Raw genomic sequence first — 24,766 nt, 5'->3', positions numbered from 1 at the left:
CCTCCCCAGCCACAACAGAAATGTTATTCAATGAAATATGTCCTTGGTTATTTCCAGAAATTCAGATTTCGTTTTGTGGGGTGTTGTTTTTTTTCTCATCTGTTTATTTTGAGCAGTCCATGTAGGACCCACAGTTCTGCTCATTCAAAGTTAGTTCGCTTAATATATATGTATATGTAGTATATATTATGTATATATAGTATATGTATATATAGTATATATTTTATATATATGTATATATACTATATCTATAATATATATACATATATATAAAACGATGATCTTTCACTATAGTTGGTCACGTGTGCCTGTAGTAGCAAAAAAAAGTGTATGAGAAAGGTGAAAATACTGACAATAGAAGCTAAAGTGTATAAGGCATTTTCCTATATACAGATTACATTTTACATGCTTTGACCAATTTAATCCAAAGAGCACATATAATAACTGGCGAATGTCATAATGGTTTCTCTGCAATTCTATGTTTGGTCTAGGGGACATGTGGTAGGAAGACTAAGCCTCCCAGGCTTTTGCAGGATGACTTGAGTATAAATCCCTTCCCTCTAGTAAGAGTAGTGTGGATCAGGGAGACCATATACCTTCCCCAAACCAGCCAACTCCCTTCCCTATAGATCCCTGCCATGACTGTACAACATGACACCTACGTCTCTATATCTGCATTCTCACATAACACTTGATGAGTTCTTGATGCTGTTACCCTAATGTTTGTAGACCTGCAGTTCAGTGTAGACTGCTACCCTCCCACATGCTTCTGCATTTGGATTTACATGCAACGAGCTCCTCAAAGGATGTTCCCAGCAGACCTCACTGTGGTCACATGAGAGCATATTTGGATGAGAGAATTACAACAGATGGTGGGCTTGAGTTGGAGATAAGAACAAGAGACCCCATCACCCGTGTCTTTTTGCTTTGGTCGTGTACTACAGAGCCTCCCAGGGGACCCAAGGTCCTACCAGTCACTGCTCTGACACTGGGACTCAATCCAGAAACAGCTGTCCAGAGCTAATTTATTTCCTAATGCTGCGGCACTGTTAATTTATAAATTACACTGGTAATTCGAGCTATTATTAATTTCAGATGGTGTAGGGCAAGCCTAATTAAAATATGACACCAATTGCCACACATATGTACCAAGGACTACCATTTAAAATTAATGGGAATATTAAGTGTGACACTGGTCTCTGAGATGCTTTGCACAGTAATTATAGCATTCTAGCAGAGAAAGATCTGACAAAATGTAGGCCTATGGTTCGTAGCAAATAAACAATGACAACATAAGAGGAATCACAAATTCTTTATTTAAACCACTTCTATTTCCTGCCACCATTTCTCAAATCAAGATTAGTATTTTTTTCCCCTAATGACACTTATGAAACTAATAATAAAGGCTACTGAGATAATTAGAAGTTTTGGAAGAACTATTGGTCCATGAGGGTTAATACAGATGGTTCTCTAGATCCTGGACTTTTTGGCCCCATTTTCTACTTATTAACATGTTTCTTCTTGTTGTGAGTTTAGGATCTCTTTGCTGCTTGTAGTAATAGGTATGTCAGTTCTCTTTCTCTTCCATAGGTCACAGAGGCACGAGAGTTTCTGTACATAGCTAGTGTAGGTTCCACAGGGCATGAGGTTGCAAGGGAGCTTCAAGAGTTCGATTAGTATAGGGAACCAGCAGTTAGCGTAATGGCTATGTCGCTGGACTCCCACGTAGTCGACTGCGGTTCATGTCCCGGACCCGGTGGCTTAAAACTCACGCCGGGCGCGTGTGCGTGCATGCCCAAGATCCCGAGAGGAGAATGGAGGAGAATGGAGGAGAAGGGATTGCGACGTGACCATCCCCCCTGGGGGGTGATTTCTCGCTTTCTGTCTCTATGTCTCTCGCTGTCTGTCTGGCGAGCGCACGCGCCCTACAGTGAAAATCTCTCAAAAAAAAAAAAAAAAGAGTTCATGGAAAATAGAGTTAAAGGTGATTTTGATGCAAACATGTTTGAAATGTATGCATTGTTTTAATAATATGCATCTTCCTTGAATATTTTGAGGACCCACCATATCTAAAGAACCCTGGATGATGTCAAGGATTTGTCACAACCTGGAACCAGCAGATGGCATAATGGTTACATCATTGGACTCCTACACAGTTGACTGTGGTTTGAGTATCGGACCTGGTGACTTAAATTTCATGCTGGGCACATGTGCATGTGTGCCCAAGATCCTGAGAAAAAAATGGAGAAGGGATTGCGGCGTGGTCATCCCGCTGGGGGCTGATTTCTCACTTTCTGTCTCTCTAGTGAGTGCCACGTGAGGGTTTTCAAGGTGTTTTATGTATATACGAGGGACTTCAAAAAGTCTGTGGAAAAGCAGAAGTAAAATGAGTTTATTGTGGTGCAAAAATAATTTGGAATCTATGTTTTTTTCATAATATGCATTTTTCATGAACTTTTTGAAGATTCCATATTTATATTTCTTTCACTTGTCAGTCTAAGTAACCCTGTTAGGTATTAGGACTATATATACATATTTTGTTGGAGAAAGGCTAGAAACAGCCATTACTCAGTTGCTAGAAATAGTCTCAACTGATTCTTGTCCTATAATAATTACTAACATTGTCCCTTTTACTCTTTTTTTTTTTTTGACAGGTTTTTACTATAGGGCACGTGCGCTCTCCAGAAAGACAGAGAGAAATAGAAAACAAGAAATCACCCCCCAAGGGGAATGGCCACGCCGCAATCCCTTCTCCTCCATTCTCTTCTCGGGATCTCAGACACACACGCACATGCACCCGGCATGAGTTTAAGCCACCAGGTCCGGGACTCGAACTGTTGTCGACTACATGGGAGTTCAGTGACATGTCCATTACGCTAACTGCTAGTCCTGACCCCTTTTACTCTTAAAGGTCCTTTTTTCTATATGGCTTCTATACTAGCTGATTCTATATGGCTTCCTATAATCATGAAGAGAGTGTTCTAATAGTCTGCATTTAACAGACTAGGGCAGGTAACCCCAGGTGTGAGCAGTTATGCTGTTCTTCACTGTCTTTTGCCAAGGAAGCTAAGCTTCAAGGTGGTGGTTCTGGGAGAGAACTTTGAATTCTGTCTTCTAGGCTTCGATGTCTTGGTCTTTGTATTACTGAATGTTCGAGACCAGACATCAGATATGGAGTCTGGGAGGTAGAGGGTTCTTATTATTTCTGGATTTTATTAGAGAAATCGAGTCTCAGGATGATTAACTGGCAGAGGAGAATTGCAGCCATGTCTTCTAACTTTACTTGTGTCAGACATTTTGCTTGGCATCAAGAGGGGAGTCCTGTTGTTGGTTTGTCTTTAGGATTGTGTACTTAAAAGTTCTGACAGATTGGGGCCAATAGGTGGCATAGTGGCTAAGGGGCTGGGCTCGTGCATGACTGGCCATGGTTCAAGCTCCAGACCCAGTGACTTGAAAATCATGCTGGGTGTGCGCATTCATGTCTGATAAGCTAGAGAGAGGGAAGTACAATCCTACTCTCTAATGCACTTGCATGTACTTTCATGAATATGCACACACCTGGCATATATTCGGACTGACTGGGGAATCTGAACCCAGGATTGGCCATGTGGCTTCCAGCACTGCAGTTAGTTTGCCACCAACTACACCATATCACCAGGTTGGGCCTAATCTAATCTTGATTGTCTTCATTTATCGAGTTACAATGGCCTTTAGCCTAAGTCAAAAAATTTCCCAGTACTGTCCCTTGTGATTTGAGATCCAGAGGAAAAAGTTTCTTACAGCTCCTTGGTAATACATGGTTGAGTGTAGTTGAGGGAACATAGTATTGACCTAACTCTTCATGCATGAAACTTGAATATAGTTGCAGTTTGATTACAGCACTATAAACAAAACTGTGGTATAGCTTTAACAATAAACATTTGCAGGACTTTATTGGAAAAAAAAATAATAATCATGCTGGGCAAGAGTATTTGCAACCCAAAAATTCTGAGAGGAGAATGGAAGAGAAGGGATTACAGCATGGTCATCCTCTCTGGGAAGGGGATGATCTCTCTCTCTTTTTCTTTCTCTGTCTTTCTCTGGCAGCTAGTTGTACCCTATGACAAGAGACCCAAAAGAAAGAAAGAAAGAAAAAGAAATTTCTAGCAGATCAAAATTTAGAAAATTGACTTCTGCATATCCAATTTATTGTCTAAATCTAAAATCTAAAGGTTAAATTTACTGTATCTGCGTTTCTACTGCCTTTGTGGCTCCAGTGTGTATATGTGCATGTATGCGCGTGTGAAGGATAGGGTGGCATTTTTAACTGGTTCATATTCAGGTATGCAATCATTAACTCCACAATTTAAAGCTTAGTCTAAATGACACCGTGAGATCAGAAAGAGTTCAGATCCCAAGCTAAACTGCTTGATACGATTCAGGCAGTGTAAGTGTCAAAATTATTAATCACTTATTGAGGAACAGCAATTCTCAAGGCACTGTGCTTAGTTCAGCTAGGAACACAAATATTTCAGCTGGTCCATTGGGGAGCCAAGAAAATGTTGGTGGTGGAAGGGACAAAGGAAGTGGGAGAGGGGGGATTGGCATGATTCCTAAAAATCTGAGCTTAGAACTGGCCTGATTCTCTGCAGATGTAACCATTTGATACTTTGCTTTCTAAGTTATACCTCTGGTCATTTTTTTCTCCTACTTCACCACACCTTCCTGCTTCTCCTGCAGCTGTTGGCTTTGTGAGTGAAGATGAATACTTGGAAATTCAGGGCATCACCCGGGAGCAGTCAGGAGACTACGAGTGCAGTGCCTCCAACGACGTGGCCGCACCGGTGGTACGGAGAGTAAAGGTCACCGTGAACTGTAAGTGGGCTCACCTGCACCCTCTACCTGCACGTGCACGAGGCCAGCCTGTTGCCATTGGCACAACAGAGTGCCAGTCAGCAGAGGCGAGTGCTGACTCCGGATGGGAAATAACTCAGCACCATTTTCCAGGCTCTGCTTTCAGTAGCAACAATTCCAAACTCTAGATTTTGACACCTCAAGGTTTCATAGTGTCACTTTAAAAAACATAGCCAAAAGTAACTTAATATAATCTGCATTTCAGTTAGATGGCTGGGAGATCTTTAACTAACATTCAATGCATAATTTATACAAACATGTCTTCAAAACCCCGGTTTTCCCATAGTTGACACATACAATGCAGCAGTTCTGGAGCCTCTCACTCACTGGCCCAGGCCTCTCCATAACAGCCAAAAAACATGTACCAGAGTGTATAAAAGAAATACTAGCACTTCCACTTATATCCTATTGTATCTCATCTTTCTATGATTACAGATGTTGATATATATGGCATATGCAAGAGGGATCTTTAAGAAATCCATAACAAATACATCTTATGAAGAAACTATGCATGAATTTCAAACATTTTTGTACCAAAAATAAACTTGTACTTTAATTCCATTTTCCACACACTTTTTGGAGTTCGGTTATATACCATTTACAAACAAATAAGCACAGATATTAGAGAGTATACATAAAAATGGAACTTTTACTAATGGTACAGAATTTGAAATGTTTAGAGGCCACTGTGGTGGACTCCGCATTCTTCCTTATCAGCCATCCAACTTCTCCTGGACATGGGTCTGAGTCCAGTCTCCTACCTCTCTTTCACCTTTTCTTTTCTCAGCTCCTCAGTGTGTATATTGGCTCTATTCTTGATGACATTCTGAAAACTTTCTCTGCCAGGCATATTCCAGAAAGTCTTTTGACAGACTAGAACCCCAAAACGAAACCAGCAAACAACAAACCTTTCCCCTTTCTTCACTACTTGAGTGGAGTGGAGTTAGGAGAAAGATATTGCCAATAGGTTATACCTTTCTTTCATATTTTAGTGCCTGTTACAATTTGAACCTAGTTCATTGGAAGCACTTTAAGAAGCACGGGCTAGGTATAATAATGCCACTTTTTTTTTTTTTAACCTTATCACGCTTTTTTAAAAAGAGATTAAAGGGACCAACAGATGGCGTAATGACTACATCACTGGACTCCCATGTAGTCGACCACAGTTCAAGTCCTGGACTCGGTGGCTTAATCTCATGCCGGGCACGTGGGCGTGCATGCCCAAGATGATGAGAGGAGAATGCAGGAGAAGGGATGGTGGAGTGGCCATCTTCCAGGGGATGGTGTGTGGCGGGGTGTTTTCTCATTTTCTGTCTTTCTGTCTCTCTCTGTCTTTCTGGCAAGCACATACACCCTATAGCAAAAACCTCTCCAAAAAGGGGGGGAGGGGTTAAGATAATATACAGTTTATAAAGGTGAGCCTAAAGAGTAAAGAAATATGTATTTAGAACATGCCAAAAGCCAGAGAAAAATCACCACATGAAGTACATACCACGAGGTTGCTAGGTGCAGATCCAGAATTTGTCTTTGCATTTCTAAGGCAAGGTGGGGGAATATCATCTGCTTTAAGATTGATGTTGTCCATGAGATAAAAGCAAATGAGGCACTTGGGAGAAACACTGCTTCTCCTGGTACTGAGACCCGAGAGAAAATTCTCTTTAGGGTCTCCACAAATAGAGCCCTTTGCAATATAGTCAATGGGATCAGGTACAGTATTTCTTCAGTAAATTCCCAGCAAGGTTACTGTGGCTGTTTTTCATAATGCCCCTCGATGCACTGTCGGAATGTCAAAGGTAGTTGGTAAAGACTTCAAATGAATGCAGACCAAGTATGTAGGTCTAGTTTGGTCTGCCTTGATTCGGGGATTCATTTTAGAATACCCAGAAGAATGTCTGATCTGTATATCCTTCAGGCAATTCTCCATGAATATTATTTCTCATAACTGAGCTTTTGATGGGAATTGAATAGTTCGAGGTTACATACTTTGGTAAGAGCCTGGTGTGCAGAAATTCTGTAAGGCTGATTAAAGGTGCTGTCAACCCATGGAGTGTAGAGTTGATAGGTTGGCATCATCCCATGAAAGTTAAAAAGTTTAGACAAGAAATGCACCTGAACACGGTCATTCCACCTCTGTATGAAGGAGAACAGAAACGACACATACAAGGAAGACCAAGCTGCTGTGTAGAAGGGCTTTAGGATGTCATTCTCTTACACAATTTGCATAGCAACTTGATAGTGTGAGTAAGCAGACATAGGGCAGGAATGAGGACACCTTCCTCTTTTTAAAATGCTGTGGGCTCTCTTCTCTCTGCAGATCCACCATACATTTCAGAAGCAAAGGGTACAGGTGTCCCCGTGGGACAAAAAGGGACACTGCAGTGCGAAGCCTCAGCGGTTCCCTCAGCAGAATTCCAGTGGTACAAGGATGACAAAAGGTAAAGTCCCCCTGGGACCTGCAGGTGGCATGGTTTTTAAGGTGTTGGACTCCCACATGGCAACCACAGTTCAAGTCCCGGACTCAGTGGCTTGCTTTCTCTCTCTCTCTCTCTCTCTCTCTCTCTCTCTCTCCCTCTCTCTCTCTCTGTGTGTGTGTGTGTGTGTGTGCTCTCTCTCTCTCTCTCCCTCTGTGTGTGTGTGTGTGTGTGTGTGTGTGTGTGTGTGTGTGTATGTGTGTGTGTGTCTGGTCAAATTAAAGAATAACGATAATAAAAAATAAAATAAATAATTTTAAAAAAAGGTAAAGTTCCCCTGCCTTCCTCTCCCACCCCAACCCCTCAGAAAAAGAAAATTTCTCTGGATCCTGACTCCAGGTGGCAGCAGATGAATTCCTGCAAAGCCCTCTTTGGAATTCCCCCTACCTGTGGGGAGAAATAGTATGCCAACAAATCTCGTGGATTTCAGCTAGGTGTTGAAAGTCGCCAGGCAGAATTAGCACTAGCCTACCAAAAGGCCTCAAAGATAATGTTGTTTTTGTAAAGCAAAATCACCAAACAAAGGCCACTAGGAGCAGTGCAAGATTGAATTTTTATAGGCCCAGAAGGTAATGTGTTCTGGCCGAAGCTATCTTTAACATATTCTATGGCTCATATTTAGGCGTGGGAAGGCACAGGGCACCGGGAGTGGCTAGCAAGCTGTAGCCAGCAGTCCCACTCCTGTCCCAGACACAGCGGCAGTGGTGTGTAAGAGGCCATGACCCAGTTCAGCCCTCCTTTTGTGCTGAGTTGTTTTCTCTGTAGGAGAAGAGACAGAACTGTTCCCTGGCTTACCATTGTTACAGCCGTCATCCGGATATTTGCTGTGAGTCACTGAAGATGATCACTTCGGGGAGTTGCCAAATGGCAGGACAGGGAACCGTAGCTCGGGACAGCCTGGCAATATGGCTGTTACTGTTGTCGAAGACTGTCCCGAGGTTCATGAACAGCAAATAAATGTCTGTGTTCTAAACATTGTCACAAGAGGGGACCAGCAGATGGCGGAATGGTTACATTACTGGACTCCCACATAGTTGGCTACAGTTCAACAGACCCAGTGGCTTAAAACTCACGCTGGGCACATGTGCGTGTGTGCCCAAAATCCCAAGAAGGGATTAAGGCATGGCCATCCCCTGGAGGGTGATTTCTCTCTTTCTGTATCTCTGTCTTGCTCTGTCTCTCCAGCAAGCAAAAAAGAAAACTATCTCAAAAAAAAAAGAAACATGATCACAGGGATGGGGAGGGGATGGTGGTGATATAGGGGGTACAAAAGAGTCCTGAGGTGTATGGGGAGTGGAGTGGGGTAGAGGAGAGAGTGATGGAGGCTGAGAAGCTGAGGAAGAAAAACTACCAAGAGAGCAATTCCGAGGAGGGAGCAGCAGGAGAATCCCAGGCGTGGAGAGAGCACGCTGCTGCCCACACGCACAGAAGGTTCCACCATGTCCTGGCTTCTCTTCCTTCTGTAGTCAGTCATACCCAGCAGCTCTCCGAGTCTCTGAATCAGTAATGGAATTGCAGTTACAAGTCGCTGCAAGAATCATTGTGTTGGGACCAGCTATTGGCGTAATGGCTATGTCGCTGGACTCCTATGTAGTCGGTCACAGTTCTAATCCCGGACCTGGCTGTGTAAACTCACACAGGGTGCGTGTGCATGTGTGCTTGAGATCCTGAAAGGAGAATGGAGAATAAGGGAGTGCGGCGTGGCCATCCCCCCAGGGGGTGATTTTCACTTTCTGTCTCTCTGCCTGTCTTTCTGGCGAGCGTACATAACCTATAGCAAAAAAACTCTCTAAAAAAGGGAAGAATTATTGTGTCTCATGCAAATTCTTCTAAAAGAACCATGCTGCTTAATTTTTCAGGATTCATTTTGGCAGGTCGTATTGTATTCCTCTGGCCCCCCTTATTTTTTTCTTTTCTTTGTAAGAGGTTTTTGCCACAGGGCATGTGCATTTGCCAGAGAGAGACAGAGATGGTGAGAGGGAAAGTGAAAAATCACCCCCTGGGGAGGATGGCCACACCACAATCCCTTCATTCTCCTCCCAGGATCTTGGGCATGCACGTGCACGCGCCAGGCGTGATTTTCAAGCCACCAGGTCCGAGCCGAGCCTCAGTTGGCCGTGTGGGAGTCCAGGGGTGTAGCCACCACACTATCTGCTGCGCCCCCGCCAGTCCCTTTTACAGATGAAAGAACTGAGGCCGAAAAGGGAGAAACAAAGTAATAAGCAGAGCTAGCCTTCCTTCTTCTGTTGAGAATTCAGCATCATGCAGAAACCAGTTGGGGCACTCCCTACCCCCAGCTTCTTACTGTGCTGAGAGAAATGCTTGAGGCATCAAGGTCAGGTTTCAAAACAGAACCAGACAAGGGAAGTCATGAGCTGCAGCGGAGCCTTCAGTGGCCTAGGTCACCGTGAAATTAATCGGCTGCAGCCTATTATTCTGCTCCTTTTGGGGAGACAAATTGGAAAAAAAAAAAAAAACTTAGGGGAAAACCAGCTCTTAAGAGATTTTGAGGCAGGGCCGGCAGGTGGTATAGTGGTTAAAGCGCTAGACTCCCACAAGGTCAGCAGGGGTTCGAGTTCGGGACCCAGAGGCTTAAAACTCATGCAGGGTTATGTGTGTGTGTGTGTGTGTGTGTGTGTGTGCGTGTGTGCGTCCAAAATCCTGAGAGGAGAATGGAGAAGGGGTTGTGGTGTGGCCATCCTCGACAAGGGGTGATCTCTCACTTTCTGTCTGTCTCTCTCTTTGTCTCTCCAGTGAGTGCACATGCCCTCTAGGAAAGGAAGGGAAAATGACCAGTGGGAAAAGAGGCTGAGGACTCTCCCCTTGCCTAGTGACTGTGGGGTCAGAGCAGCACCGTCCACGGCATCATTTACTCAGGGGAAGAGGATGAGGTGGTGTGGCCACTCCTGGTGTGCAGGGGCCCTTGGCTCCAGCAGCTTTGCCTCCTCCTCTGTCTGAGAACTAAGGGCAGCTCCTTTTCTGCCCTTTCATCCGAGTTCCATCGGTATTCCACGTGCTGCTCATTTATTTCTTTCTGGTGTTCCCCCGTGGAATGGAGTTGTCTTTCCTCCTGGCATGCAGTTTGACAAGAACATCTCTGCCTCTGAGGTCCCTGTCACAGCCAGTTGTGTCTGAGCCACTGAGACTGCCAGACGGCCTCTGCCAGGCAGGTCTTGGAGGGCATACTGCATCTGCCCTGGGGCAAGGCCGGCCCCAGCCCATCCCGCCTCTGCAGTGCGTGCACAGCCTTCCCAGGCAGAGTCCAGGAAGGGATGTGACGGGGCTGGCATTTTCTCCAGATTTAGGGTAGAAGACTTTCGGCTGCATGCTAGTGCCACTCAGCCGCACGCCGTGTGTGTGTTACCCACCAAAGGGAGAGGAAAGGAAATGTTGTATCTCATCAAGGCCACCCAGCAGGGACATTAGCCAGGGAAAGCCTGTGGCTTCCTGAGAAAACTGAAGCTTGGGAGCCAGCAGGTGGTGTGGTGGTTTAGGCACTGGATCCCACATGGCTGAGAAATGTTCGAGTCGTGGGCCTGGTGGCTTAAAAATTACACCGTGTGTGTGTGTGTGTGTCTAAAATCCCAAGAGGAGCATTTAGGAGAAGAGAATGCCGTGGGGCCAATCTCCCTGGGGGATGACTTCTCACTTTCCTCCCGTCTGTCTCGGTCTCTGGTGAACACACTCTGTGGTAAAATAAATAAACAAACAGACAATACTGAAGTGTGGTAGCAACCTGGACACAGGAATGTGAGACCACGTGGAGAAGCAGGGAGTGCTCATCCCAGGAGCTGCCAGGCCTGCAGAGGACTGCTGGCCACTCGACACTGTTTTTAGCTAAACATAGCTCAAAACTGTCCAGCAAATCCTGCTTTGGTATGTCCTCCCAGAGGCAAAATCTAATTCACAGCTTGGTTCTTGTGTGAAGGCTTCCTCCCCACCCCAACATGGCATCAAAATCGCAAATAGGATCAATAGCTTGACTACCACAGAAACCTTGCAGGTGACAGGTAGAGCCTCCTTAGACAGCACCCCCTAGAGGACCAATATCGTCTGTGCGTAACAAGGTGGAAATAGGGAAGCCAGGCATCAGCACAGCGGGATGCTTCATTCCACTGACAGTGCGAGCATTTTAACGAAGCCCATGGACTGAGGCCAGTTCACTGCCCCCAGCTTTTGAGAGAGGAAGGCTCCCAGAGGAAAATCTACATAATGAAAAGCAAGGCCAGTGTCGCTGACCCACCTTCTGACTTCCCTAGAGACAGATGTTGGGCAAGAACTCAAACCAGAACCTGCCTCTCTCTTTTGATCAAGGTCACCATAAGTTTGGGGACTGGAGAGACTCGCTCTGCAATCCTGCAGAGAGGAAATTTCAGATAATAACAAAGCCACTGCCCTCTCTGCCCAAAGCATCCTGTGACCCAGGGCCAGGCGGGAGTCCTCTATGTCCACCTCCATAGAAATACACTGTACTGGATCACACGGCACAATCTACAAAGCTGTTTCTCATCATTGTCTTGCTGGGCTCCACTGTGTCTCTCTGCCTGAATATTGCCTTTCCAATTTAATGACTTAAGTGCCAGCCGTTACCCCAGTGCAGGTCCCCTGACCCCTCCCCATTGATGGCCACCTTGACATTGTCCCCGTGTGGCAAGTCCTGCTCCAGGCCGACCAAACAGGCCGCGCAGGTTTGTGTCCATGCTCCCTAGGTCCTTTATTAAGAATCCTCCCCCCCAACTACTCATCTTTTCTAGAGCGCAGAATCAGCTTCTGGGCAAGGAAGACAAACTGCTTTGGGGAAAGTAAAAGGTTGGCTTAATACCTGTTCTCTTAAGTAGCAATTTCAGAGTTTTCTAAAGGAAGAGAGCTGGTCTAGAATTTCTGTGTAGACTCGTGATGGTGTTGGGTCTTTGGGAAAGTCATGACGCATTATTGTGTAGAAAACCATAGAAAAACACGTCACGACTTTCGCCAACGACCTCATAACAGGAACAGCCGAGACCTTAACAGCCTTCCCCTTACCTCCTGCTGTCTGCCCAGGGCTGGGATCGTGATTCCGATAAATATATCTTACTTCTCTCCACTAGCTGTGGCATTTCCTTAGTGGACTTTGCAACCAGCAGGAGCCCTGGAGGCCTGTGGGGCTGCCATAATGGATTCCTTGGGGAGACCATCCTGGCTCCATAGGGTCACAATCCCAGGACTCACTAACCCCTTCCATACTGACCCCCGTGCTGCTCTGAGCAGATCGCTTCTCCTAAGCCCTTCAGAGCCCCCTGAGGTGAAAATGATCCCCAAGTATTTTCTCCTCTTCATAGTCAAAAATTAAATATCACCTGTAGAATGCCTTGTGTGTTTAAAGAGACATTTTGTTACTCAGATGTTTGAACAGTATTATTCCAAATGCTTTGGGCTACTCTTCTATTAGAAGCTTGAGTTTTTCATGTGTGTGGTTGTCATCACCACTGCCATCACCATCTTCATTCTCGCCACCATCAACATCGAAGTCCACACTTTCGAGCACCTGCTGAGTGAATAATATTGTTCTGAATGTCACACAGCTGCCATGGTATATCTGTGGTTAAATGAGAGATGGGTCTGCAAAGCAAGGATAAGAAGCAGGGAATCAGCAGTTGGAGTAATGGCTATGTTGCTGGACTCCCATGTAGTCTACCGCAGTTCAAGTCCCAGACCCAGTGGCTTAAACTCACGCCGGGCGCATGTGCATGCATGCCCAAGATCCCAAGGGGAAAATGGAGGAGAACGGATTGTGGCGTGTCATCCTCCCGGGGGTGATTTCTCGCTTTCTGTCTCTCTCTCTGTCTTTCTGGTGAGCACACATGCCCTGTAGCAAAAAACTCTCAAAAAAATAAATAAATAAAAATAAGAAGCAGCACTTACCTTCAGAGAACTTAAATGTCGGCCTGGGGAGATAAGACTCCTGTCAGGACAGGAATGTCTCTTGGCACACACATAAAAACAGAGAAACAAAATGGCACATGCCACTGCATGTGACCTTGTGCTGTCCTTGAGTGGAGCAACTGGTGGTTATGGTGACATCAGAAGAAGAGCAATTAGAGGCCCTTTATTCCAGAATCCGTCTTCTTTCTGGAAGAGAAATAATAACCATCTCTTGTTTTCTTCTCTTTTGTCTCATCTCAGACTGATGGAAGGGAAAAAGGGGGTCAAAGTGGAAAACAGACCTTTCCTGTCCAAACTCATCTTCTTCAACGTGTCTGAACATGACTATGGGAACTACACGTGTGTGGCCTCCAACAAGCTGGGCCACACCAACGCCAGCATCACGCTGTTCGGTGAGTCTGTGCCCTGAGCCGGGAGTGGGAGTGGGGCGTGTGGGTAGGAGAGTCTCTGGGGAAGAGGGGGGAGGTGGTCCAGCGTGAGTGTCCGAAGTTAGACAGACATGGGGGAGGTGGAAGAGAGAGCGAGAACCAACTAGTACGTGCATGAATGTGGTAAAGGGAGTAGGAAAATAAAAAATGAAAGAAAAATGTTCATGTTTCCTTCTATCCTGGGAAAATCCTGAGACAGGAGAAAAGGACTTTGGGATGCCCAAATGACATTTAATGTGTTTTCCCCTCAGTGATATCTACAAAACTGACTACAGCGATAACAACTGGGTAGAATCGCAAAGAGCCCAGGGAGGCGTGCTTCCTAGTTCAGTCAGTACTTTGCTCCCTGGGTTAATTGCAGTTTTTCCCTTTGGAAAACTTTGTCCAGCCATCGGGCTGTGAAGACCACCTTCCTTGCACACCAGAGTCAGTGTGCACCCTCCCTGCAGTCCCGAGGCCCCCCCTGTGAGAACAGAGACCCAGAAGTGCACTTGCGTCTGTCTCTGTCATCAGGCAGGTCTCCAGGCTGACCACGGTTTTCATCCCTCAGTTTGTGCAAATCCTTCCTATAGGCTACAGTATTAACTTCTGGTTGCCTTTTGGGCAAACTCCATCCTCCACTAGGTGCAGTGAGATTGGTTAAAATAAAAAAGGGTCATTGAGAAAGTCATGATGCATTTTTACAGAGAAAAATACAACAGCCTAATACCATTGACTACTCAATATATACTTCTGGGAGAATAAAAAAGATAGAGCTGATGTAACTATTTTTTTTTAATAATTATTTATTTCAGTTTATTTATTATTATTTTTCAATTCACCCGAGAGAGACAGAGAGAGGGAAACTAGGAAAGCAAGTCACCAGGTCCAGGACTTGAACCACAGTCAGCCATATGGGAATCCAGCACCTCAACCATCACACCACCTGCTGTCCCTCTTTTTTTTTTCAATTATTATTTATTTCAGTTTATTATTTTTCAGAGCTGATGTAACTATTACTGAATGTGCACCGTGTAAGTCATGTTCATCATTGGGGTTTTTCAAAACACTCCCCCAGTCACCCATGTTATAGGCACCTGGGACATGGTAGGAGAGGGGAGGGAAAGAATTTGGCAGTTAATTGGCAAGAATATATTTTTATCTTGAGAATGGAGGATAATCCTGCAGCCTTAGGGCCCTCCCCTACCCCTGCGCCTGCACACTCCCTCCATGGCAGTGCGTACAGCTCACCCTGGTCATGAGCTCATGGTACTCTGTCCTGCCACCTCTGCTTCTAAATTCCATCCTCAACACCTCCCACCACCACACAAAGTAAAGCCCAGCTTTAGCTGAGAGGTCTGGAAAGGGAAAAGCTGTCCTGGATCCCAGAGCCAGTAGCTCAGAATAGGCAGAGCTGTGATTAGAGTGATTGATCTGTCTGGCATCTCCCACACAAGGGTGGCCGTAAGTGCCCCTTCACATTTGTCAGGCTTTTTTGGCATTTTAGCAGGTGTCTGTCTGCATGAACAGGGAGCCAGGATTAGAACGGAAGGGGCCTCTCCTTCCCTTGCCTTGCAAGCCTAAGGCTCTCCCTTACTTTCCCATAAGCCCCTCTCCGGTCCTACACCCTGTGCAAACCAGGCTCCTTTCTTGTAACCTGCCTTCCTCCTCCTTTTCTCTCCTCTCTCTCTGATTTAGATGCATGAAATGTTTTGCTATTGGCTTCATCATGGCTGTCTAATTCCCCAGCCTCCTCTCTGTGGGCCATCTCAACGTAAGACTAGGGAGAAGAAGCAAACTGGTTTTTTTGTTTGTTTGTTTGTTTGTTTGTTTGTTTTTTTTAAAGAGTGAAATAGCTGGCATTTGTGACAAGGAAAGCAGTGAAGCATGTGCTCTTTTCAGTAGACCCATGCGTGGCAGTCAAGTATCCCGTTCACTGGTCAGTCGGCAGTAAACGTGCACCTCCTTTGGGATGTTCCTTTGGAACATTCCCACATCATCAGCTCTCTGGAACCCCAGGGTATCTAAGCAGTACATCTTAAAAAGTGCTAGCATACATTTAAGGAAGTTAGGAACGCCTGGGCTCACTAAGGATGGCTGGGTACATGTGAGGTGCTCCCTAACACCAGCTGTCTCAGAGCCTGGACAAGCCCACCCTCTAACTGGGAAAAAAAGCCTGCAGCATTTTCTGAATTTAGTCAATCATAAGTCAAATCAGCTTTTATAGCCTTAATAGAGAGGCCACACTCTTGAGGGGCCCACCAAAAAATGAGGCCTGGATGTCACATCCCACAGCACTTGTGAAGCCCCGAGTGCACACGAGTGTGTTCAGCCCACCAACTTCTGACAAGACTGGTCCAGACATTGCTCTGGCTCCATCGAGGTGTACCATCGAGGCTCACCATTGTGAAGCTTTTTGATAAATATGAATATTAGGGAAGTTTCCTTGTCACTTTTCTCCAAAAGCTGTCAAGGTTTCTGGGCATGTCAGGAAGCAACATTGGCTTCATGTGAATATAACATTTTGTGATGAAAGCCAGCTAAATTGTCATTTTGCCACCATAATGTAGACATTGAAAGGTGAGGAATTCTGGTGCATGAAATTCCTGTCGTGTTCAGTATCTTGGCAAGGGAGGGTACCAGGGTGGCCCTCCTGTCACAAACCACTAAGGCTCTGTGCACCTGAGCTCTAAGTTTGCAGCATTTAAAGGGACCAAGAGTCCCATTCCCATATTCCTGGGCCGCCGTGGTTCCAGGGGGAGCCTGTTTCTACATTGGTGCCACGGGATCAGAAATTCCTGAACTTGGTCTTCCAGGGTGAGGCAGTGGCAGGAAGAGAATGCTCTTCTAGAAGGAAACATTGATCCTTTGCTATTAGATCAGTACCCCAGCTCAGCCAAAGCTAAGAGTGACTTCAGTTGGCCTTGAAAATGTGCAGAGTGGCAGCACCCTGCCTGCCCAACCATTGCACCCAAGTACAGAAACATAAAGCATTTCAGCCTTTTTCCTGTTGGACCTTCTCCTACACTCTTTTGTCTTTGTGTCTTCTTTTATTCATCCATTCCTCCAGCAAAGTTTGTGAGAGGCAGTATGCAAAGTATATGTGACAAACATTTATTAGTAGCTACTGTAATAACATACTGCATTTTTCTTTCTGGTTTGTCTCACACCCAATTTAGAGCTAAATGAGCCTGCAAGCTCAACTTTGTTGCAAGGTCAGTGTCCCCCTTGCTATACGTTTTCTCTCCCTTCCCTTCTCTCCTGGCGTCCTCACTCCACCCCCCCTGTCTTCTGCTCTGCTTAACCTGAGGCTCTAATCTGTCATGTTGATTAGAGCATGGCAGTGGACAGTACTGAAGGAGGTTGCTGGGAGCTGTGCAACTCTAAGGAAGCTTCTTTTGCTCTGCTCACTTCCCCAGGAGGGCTGGCAAAGGGAAGGAAATAAAGCATCATTAAAATCTCAAAGCCCAGAGATCTGCAAGAAGGCAAAAGGTTGAGGGAGGGAGCCTGAACTCACAGGAAGACAGCTCCAACCAGCTGAGCAGTTTTCTCAACAGCAGCAGATTCAAACACCATGTTCATGATGGTTCACGTGTTCTATCACCTGCCTCAGCTGATTCACAAGGAGATTCTCCAAGGGAGAAGTAGACATGGTGAGCCGGCCTGGTTGTCAGCAAGCGATGATCCAAAGAGGGATGTCCCCAAGTTCTAGTTTACAGCTGATATCTACTGCTTCTCTGTTATAGGGCAACTTGCAAAACCATATTGAGACTCGCATTCCTTTTCTCTAAAATGTAATTGATCTGCCCTATCTACCTTCCAGAGTCATTCCAACATTCAACTGAGAATGCATATGAGAAAGGCTTTGAAAGCTGTCAGGTGCCTTTCAACTCTCCAGATGCCAGCTGAAAGAGGACTTCCTTCTGTGGAGTGTCCCAGCGGTTCATTACTCACTACTCGCTCCTCCTCCCCAGCCCCTTTGCGTCCTCTCCTTCCACTTTCAGCTCTCCCCTATGTGCGATTCCTGCATAGTTTGTCTCTCTTTGCACATCCCTTAGATTTCTTCAAGGTCCACAAGCCTCGCATGAGTGGCTCATGGAGGCCATGACTAGGCACTCAGGTTGAGCAATAAAATGAAACTTCAGCCAAATGCCACTTTTCTCTTCCTGAGGCCAGTGCCGAACACGCAGGAGTCCAGCAGGAAGGCATCTGTGAAGACAGTGAGGTGAATGGCCTTTCCCACCCCCACCTCCTCCCCTCCCCTGACTGCCCTCTTCCCACCCCCCCTATCCATCCATTCACATCCTGGCTGTGGAAACCACCATGAGAGCATGATGAGGCTCGGGAGGTGGAGGAGGAGATAGAGGAAATGAATTATATGGGAAGCTGTTTGACAGAGGCGGAAAAATGCTTTTATCATGAAAAGAGCCAGGGCTGCATTACTCACCTTAGTGATGCATAATACCAGGGTGGTGAACCAGCGGGGGGGGGGGGGGGGGGGGGGAATGAAAGGAGAGGACAGAGATGGCAAATGTGGTTGGGGGCAGTATTCAGGCTCCACTTGTGATGCAGCTTATGTTTATTAAGGCCCATGCAAGGCCGATCAGCAGAGCTAATGTAGACAGCATTAGCAAAGCAGCAAACACAACTGGCAAGTGGGAAGAGAGACAGGAGCTGAGACGGATGAGGCTACGGGTGTGCTCTCAGAAGTTACTAAGCTAAATCTGACCACTTAGATCTTCATCTTTGGAGGAAATATTAGCCTTTAAAACTCAGATAGTGGTTTCTAACCAGCTAGTATTAACTGAAGTTGCACTCAGCTGATAGAAGGAGCATCATTGCCTCCAAAGTCAATAACCACCACCACCAGGAAACAGAACAAACAAGTCATTTGACCTCTCTGCCAAGAGTGGGGCTAGGAGGAGACTTTATCACCCAGCTCTGCTCCCTGAGACAAGGCTGGAGTGAAAGCTGCACTTCCCGCTTTGACAAACCGATCAATTTGGGAGACAGGATCATTGCCACCTTTTCTACTCTGATTCTCTGGACATGCCCAACCTCTTATCCAAGCAGCCTTCTTGTTGGCTGTAGGCGAATGGCTCAGGGCCAAGGGGATAGGCTGTGGACACCTGCAGCACTGCAACAGTGGGACTAGTGTGGCCTTTGGTGGGCATGCTGGACTCTTGCACAGCTAGGACAGTTTAGAGAAAGCAGACCTTGTACCTGGCTACATTTATCTCATTCGTCTGTGCTCCCGAGCCCCCTCCTTTGATAGTCTCCAATAAAATAAAGAGCTAGCTATTTTCTCAGGGAACACCCCAAGCTCTGTGCATCTTATCTCAGCAATACCAAGAAAGATTTATACGAATGCATGGATTTTCCACTGACAGGGAACGCTTGGCTTTCAGAGAAGTTCAAAGCTATTTTGCTACCCAATATCTGAATGGACTAGAAGGATTTTGATAAGAGAATTTTGTTCCTCCTCAGCATTTTCTGCTACCCTTGAAGTATTTCTCTGCTTCCCTTTTGCAAACACAACAGATTGCATGTCACCCGCTCGTATTAATATTTGGTGATGCAGGACTCCCGCAGTGATAAATAAGGACTCAGGGCTGTGCCACCATCTCTCACCGAACTTCCGCATGGGCAAGTGTGCCGGGCACATACTGTGAGCTCAGCGGCTCCATGGCTGTTCATTTCCCAGCCACCGGCCTTTCATCTTTTATCTCTTAGGCTTTAAGTGAGATTCGATGGTATCGGTGGGCTGGGGAAGGCTGGCTGAGTAATGCCTGTGAACCTCACAGTAACCATCAAACCAATTTATTAAGAAATGGGAGACAAAAGTCAACTCTGTGTATCAGATGAAACAATCGTCACAGAAAAGACAATCGGTTCTTCCCTGCAGAGAATTAAACATAGTTAATTAGGCCAAGCCATCCGGCAAGAAGTATTTCTATGGTATGTATGTGCAAGATAAATAAAGTCTCCCACCCTCTTTCTGGAAGGTTTGTATATCCATCCTTATAAACCAGCCCTCCTCTGCCCTCCAGAACCTGACAGTTTCCCGTGCTTACCAGGGGACTTGGGTTCAACTATGAGTATAGGCTTTGCTGGAAAAGCATCACTGTAGCTTGTACAGACATAGACCTGGGCACTAGGGAAGGCTTCTTTATGCTTTTTCTTTCTTTTTCCTTTTTTCCTTGCCCTTCTCTCTTGGTTTCTTTCTTCTTTTTTCTCTCATTTGAATTTTTTTTCCCCCAGTCTGCCTGGCATATACATTATTAACAAAAATAGAAATTAATTTTCAGTCAAGGTCTTGGGCATAAAGTACATGCTTAGGTTTTTAGGATGGTTCATTTTCTTGATGGCCAACACGTGAGCTCATGGTATCATGGTGCTGGCTGGTGGCGCTGGAATCCGGATCAGGCAGGCTGGGCAGGAGCACGCCAAGCATGATACTGAGGACAGTGTCGGCGTGTCTGCACCTGCATTTGGTACCAAAGTGAAGGAGGTGGGCTGGAGTGCAGAGTGATAGGTTAGAAGAAGAAAGACCTGGGCTGCTTCCCCTCCCTGTGCTGGGACAGACGGACACTCTGGTTCACTGAAAGTTAGAACACTGCTGGCTGGAAAGAATACAGGGTGAGCTCTGAGTTAGGTCGACGAGAGTCAGATTGGGCTTTACCTGTGTGAGCTGTAAAAAGAGTTCGCCCTTCAAGGGCTGAAGATGCAGAAGGGAAACTAACACACTGGATGGGAACAATTAAGCTGAAGTTGTTTGCAGATCTTTGCTTTATAGAAAATGTCTTCTGGTGTCTAGGGCAAGAATTTGTGACTTCCACTCGCTCTTCTTTCTGATATTCTCAACCACACAGTGGAGCCCTTCCCTGGGTCTTCCCTCCAGCACAGTCTGACCCAGAACTTCTGAGGATGGCCCTCTTGCAACCCTTCTCTACACTGGCTCTGCTTGTGGTTGTGGGTAAAGTTGGTGACTGCTTTGCCCCTCTGCGTCTCTCCCTACACTGTCCTTCCTCCTCCAATTACTCTTTTGTTGGCACAGACAGACTTATAAATCAGTGGTACCCGAATGAGGTAATTCCTGGAAATAGCCCCTCCTGGGCTTTCAGGCTGGTCCCTGGGCCCAGCGAGCACTCTGAGGGACTGTCCTTGCTCAATGCACAGACCACATGGTGCCCTCCCTCCTGGCTCTTCTCTACCATGCTGGCTTTACAGTCACACAACATTCGATCATAGGTCATCCCTTACACTTTTATACCTTTGAGGTGGCTTCTCAGGGTTGCTAATGTCCACCTAAATCAAGAGTAATGTCAAGTGCAGGCTGCCTTTAAAGAATAGATTGAGAGCTCGAATGTATAGCGATGCATTTGTATGATTTTAAACAAATATTTTTGTGAAGCTAAGGATGAGTTCCTTTTTCTTTTTTTTTTTTTTTTTTTTGATTGTATGTTTTTGCCTTAGGGCATGTGTGCTCACCGGCGAGAGAGAAAGAGACAGAGACAGTAAGAAGGAAAGTGAGAAATCATCCCACCCCCTTTGGGGGATGACCACACAGCAGTCCCTTCTCTATGCTCCTCCCAAGATCTTGGGCACACATGCACATACCCGTGCACAGCATGAATTTCAGGCCATTCGTTCCGAGACTTGAACCACAGTCTGCCATGTAGGAGTCCAGCGACATAACCACTATGCCATCTGCTGGCCCTGAGGATGAGTTCTTTCTAGATCTAGATTTTCTTTCTGCATGTGAGGACCTTTGCACAGAAAACTTTAACTCTCAAAGTGTCTCTTTGATATAGAAAGCTTCAGTGCTATTTTTTATCCTCTCTCTATCCTGGGCAAACCACCAGAGGGCCCTAGCTGAAGAGTGAAGTAAAAGATTAGTGATCATCACAAATTCAGGCTAGATGAGACATCCACCATCACCAGATGACCTGGGGTGGTGGCACGGTGTGTTCTGAGAGCTCGCCGCTAATGAAGTGGGCATCTTTCGCGGGCTGGTCAGCAGAGGGGAGCTGGCATCCCAGGCTTTGCCCAAGGAGGTCCCCACAAAGTGCAGTCGCAGCAGCACAGGGGTGGGTCTCAGAGCCTCGGCTCACCCCAGAGAGATGGCATTGTCTGCTTCTACACGAGAAGCCACATGCCACAGACCTGCCCGGGCCCCTCAGGCACGTGTCCACTGACTCCTCAATGGATCTCTAAGGCACAGCTCAAAACCAGACTTCCCGTCCCACACGGAGCTTGTGGCTACCTTCACACTGCTCTAGTATAAATCCGTCTCCATGCCCACTTCATGTTTCAGGCCTACAGACTTCAACTAGATCGGGGATATTCTGGCGACCAAAGAAAGGAAGCTTTGGCCTGGCACTGCAGGCCTCCAGCTGCAGCTGAATTTCCTGCTTAGATCGTGTGTCTGTCTGGGCTCTGCTCATTCTGTAGTTCAGTCTGACCGTCCGTCCCATCCTCTCCAGCCCCAGCTTGCCTCTTGTGGCACGGGCTGCCCAGAGCACGTCAGGTCTGAGGGCTAGGCTGGGGGCAGGACTGCAAGAGGGCATGCAAGAGGCCTGGGTTCGCTCCTGGGCCGGAGCTCAGGCTCTCCCCTAAAAGCACCTGAGGGTCGATGACCTCCAACTCTGTCTACCCTAACAGTGGCTTGTTTTTAATCTCTTTTAGAAGTGAAAACTACAGCCCTGACCCCTTGGAAAGGTTGGTATATTTGTTCTTCAGGCAGCAGCTGCCTTGGCGGGGAGGGGCTTATAAACTCTTCACCTTCCTCCAGGGTGCTTTCTTTCCTAAGCTAACCCCACCCCATGGAGCAGCAAAAGCAGTGAGGGGGGCTCTCCTCTGACCTTGAGCCTTGTCTTTGTCAGCTTAGATTAACCCCACGCCCAAGGACATCCCATACTGCCTGGGTGCCTTCCACTTGCAGAAGCCTAACGCCTCTTGCTGGTGGCACTAATGAACACCTGTCCATGCCCTGAGTAGCTGCGTCTCTGAGCTCCTCTGCTCCAGGCCTGTCTCTGTCCTTGTCCATGGTGCTCGACTGCCATGATCTTAGACCCTGGCCTTGCATGCTGCCCTGTGCTTACAGCAAACTCTCTCTCCCTCTCTCTAAGTTGCATTTGGAAGGGAAGTGATGGTGGGGAGAGGGCAATGGGGGTAGGGGGAGATGGCAGGAAGGGGGAGGTTTTCAAGTGAGTCACTTGGCTACGAATAAACTGCATCTTATTTGAGGCTTTCATTCCTGCCAGATGTTTCCGCTGGATAATTGACACTCATCACAGTTCCCTGGGACCCTAACTGTCCTGGTAATTAGTCTCTTTAGGCTTCCACAGCTCTCTAATGAGATAGAGCAATAAAGGCCCCTGATGTGGCATGGAGGCGTGGCTGGATGAGGAGTGCAGGCTTCCTCTGTGTGGGCTGTGTCCCCAGGCAGATGGGCTAGCTGTCACTCTGGCCCTCCCTAAGAGGGCCTTGTTCCTGTCTGGACAGGAGCTCCTCATCTCGCAGGCTTCTTCAGGGCACAATGGCCTGCCCAGGGAAGTCCGCACACATCTGTGGCTCCGTCCTGCACCAGAGCCCAGTGGTGACAGCCCCTGCGGCCTTGCTCTCTCTCCTCTCTGCGTTCTCTGAGGATGCGCGAGTTATCCCAAGAGGCAGCTCCAGGTAGTGGAAAGAAATATGCATTTGGAGACAGAAGTCAAGGGACCCTGGGAAAGTCACTGAGCTCTCTGAAGTTTAGTTTCCACTAAGGGGAGATAATCCTCACTCCACACACGAGGGTCATTAGTGTGTCGTGATCCCTCCCCACTGCAGATGCTCTGTCTCAAGTCCTGACTGATAGGGTTTCCCATCTCAGAGGACATTGCTCAGGCACAGGAATTTCCACAGACTTCTATTGGGTCTAGGTAGGAGACGGGAGGGAAAGGTGTTTGGGAAAAGCAATTGAGGTAATGAAGGCAAGTTAGCAAAAGGGTTCCCTGGCTTGTTTTCAGTGTGGTTTGTTTCTTCTCTCCAAGAAGTCTTATACGAACACAAAGGCCAAATCCACCCGGACGCGTCAGCCTGGACCTCAGCGCTCTTTCTTCCTTTAACACATTTGTGGGATGCCTGCCCCTGCCGTGGGCCAGGGAGACGCGGACCCTGCCTGGGGGAGCTACTGCACAGAGGAGGGAATCCAGAAGCCAGACAAATAGAGAGAACACAAGCCCAAGGGGTCTTCAAAAAGTTCATGGAAAGGCATATTATGAAAATCTTATACATAGATTTCAAGTTTTTTTGTACCAAAGTAAGCTCCTACTTTAATTATGTCATTTCATAAATTTTTTTGAAGACCCCTGCATATGTTCATAGCAGGGTGCAGAGATTGCTCGCAGAGATTGCTCCCAGCACACGTGAACAGGTCACACTGAGGGGGGTGGGGGGTGGGGGGGCCTACCTGCCGAAGGCCAGGCAGAGCCATGTGAGGAATGGGCATGAATAGGATGGTGTTCCAGGCAGAGGGGACGTCTGAGTGGGTGCAGAACATGGCCAGAGGGTGCCATGTGTGTGTGCGTGTGCGCGTGTGTGTGCCATCTGCACCTGTGTTGAATGGGGCGGGAGGCACAGAGGAATGCATGGAGGGAACCGAGTAGATGAAGAGACAGACAGGCTGTGAGTGGAGAAGAGGTGCACGTTCCACCAAGTGCTAGGCTTTCCCTTGAGGCTGGAGGACTCAGCAAGTTTGGGAGCATCATTGATTTGGAACTGGGGAAACATCATCTTGGGTTTAGTATAGAGAATAAGTTCAGGGCTGACCCTGTAGCACGGTGGTTTTGTGCTTCACAGAGGACAATGGATCTGTATGATCCACTAGGGTTCAAACCCTGACCCATGAGCTTCACACTAGGTGCACACATGTGTGTCCAGCATCTTGATGAAATGGAGAAAAGGCCTGGCACGACCGGCCATTGCAGGGCGCCTTCTCTCTCTCTTACTCTCTTGTGGTGGATGTATCCTCTGACACTAAAAAAAAAAAAAAAAAAAAAATTTAAATGGGTAAAACTCAAAGGGTTCAGG

General features: G+C 46.8%; 1 protein-coding gene and 1 long non-coding RNA gene across 5 annotated transcripts in view; one reads left to right on the top strand and one right to left on the bottom strand.

Moving 5' to 3' along the window:
- The window catches only part of NTM (neurotrimin), a 1,082,935-nt gene that overhangs the window by 1,054,381 nt on the left and 3,788 nt on the right, over positions 1–24,766 (top strand). For 3 of the 4 annotated variants that reach the window (XM_006150634.3, XM_006150631.3, XM_006150632.3), the window contains exons 6-9: positions 4,720–4,854; positions 7,208–7,328; positions 13,527–13,678; positions 22,382–22,414. In XM_006150634.3, coding sequence (XP_006150696.1) covers positions 4,720–4,854; positions 7,208–7,328; positions 13,527–13,678; positions 22,382–22,414 — 441 coding nt within the window. The remainder of the gene's footprint in view (positions 1–4,719; positions 4,855–7,207; positions 7,329–13,526; positions 13,679–22,381; positions 22,415–24,766) is intronic. The other variant, XM_006150635.3, reaches the window with a different exon arrangement.
- LOC114008149 (uncharacterized) overlaps positions 24,356–24,766 on the bottom strand; it is a 6,075-nt gene continuing 5,664 nt past the window's right edge. Inside the window, exon 3 of the long non-coding RNA XR_003549710.1 lies at positions 24,356–24,712. This is a non-coding gene — a long non-coding RNA (uncharacterized LOC114008149). The remainder of the gene's footprint in view (positions 24,713–24,766) is intronic.

This window comes from Tupaia chinensis, unplaced genomic scaffold (genome assembly GCF_000334495.1).
Source record: "Tupaia chinensis unplaced genomic scaffold, TupChi_1.0 Scaffold000292_1, whole genome shotgun sequence".
Taxonomy (NCBI): Eukaryota; Metazoa; Chordata; class Mammalia; order Scandentia; family Tupaiidae; genus Tupaia; species Tupaia belangeri.
This window is presented reverse-complemented; position numbering and strand designations above follow the sequence as displayed.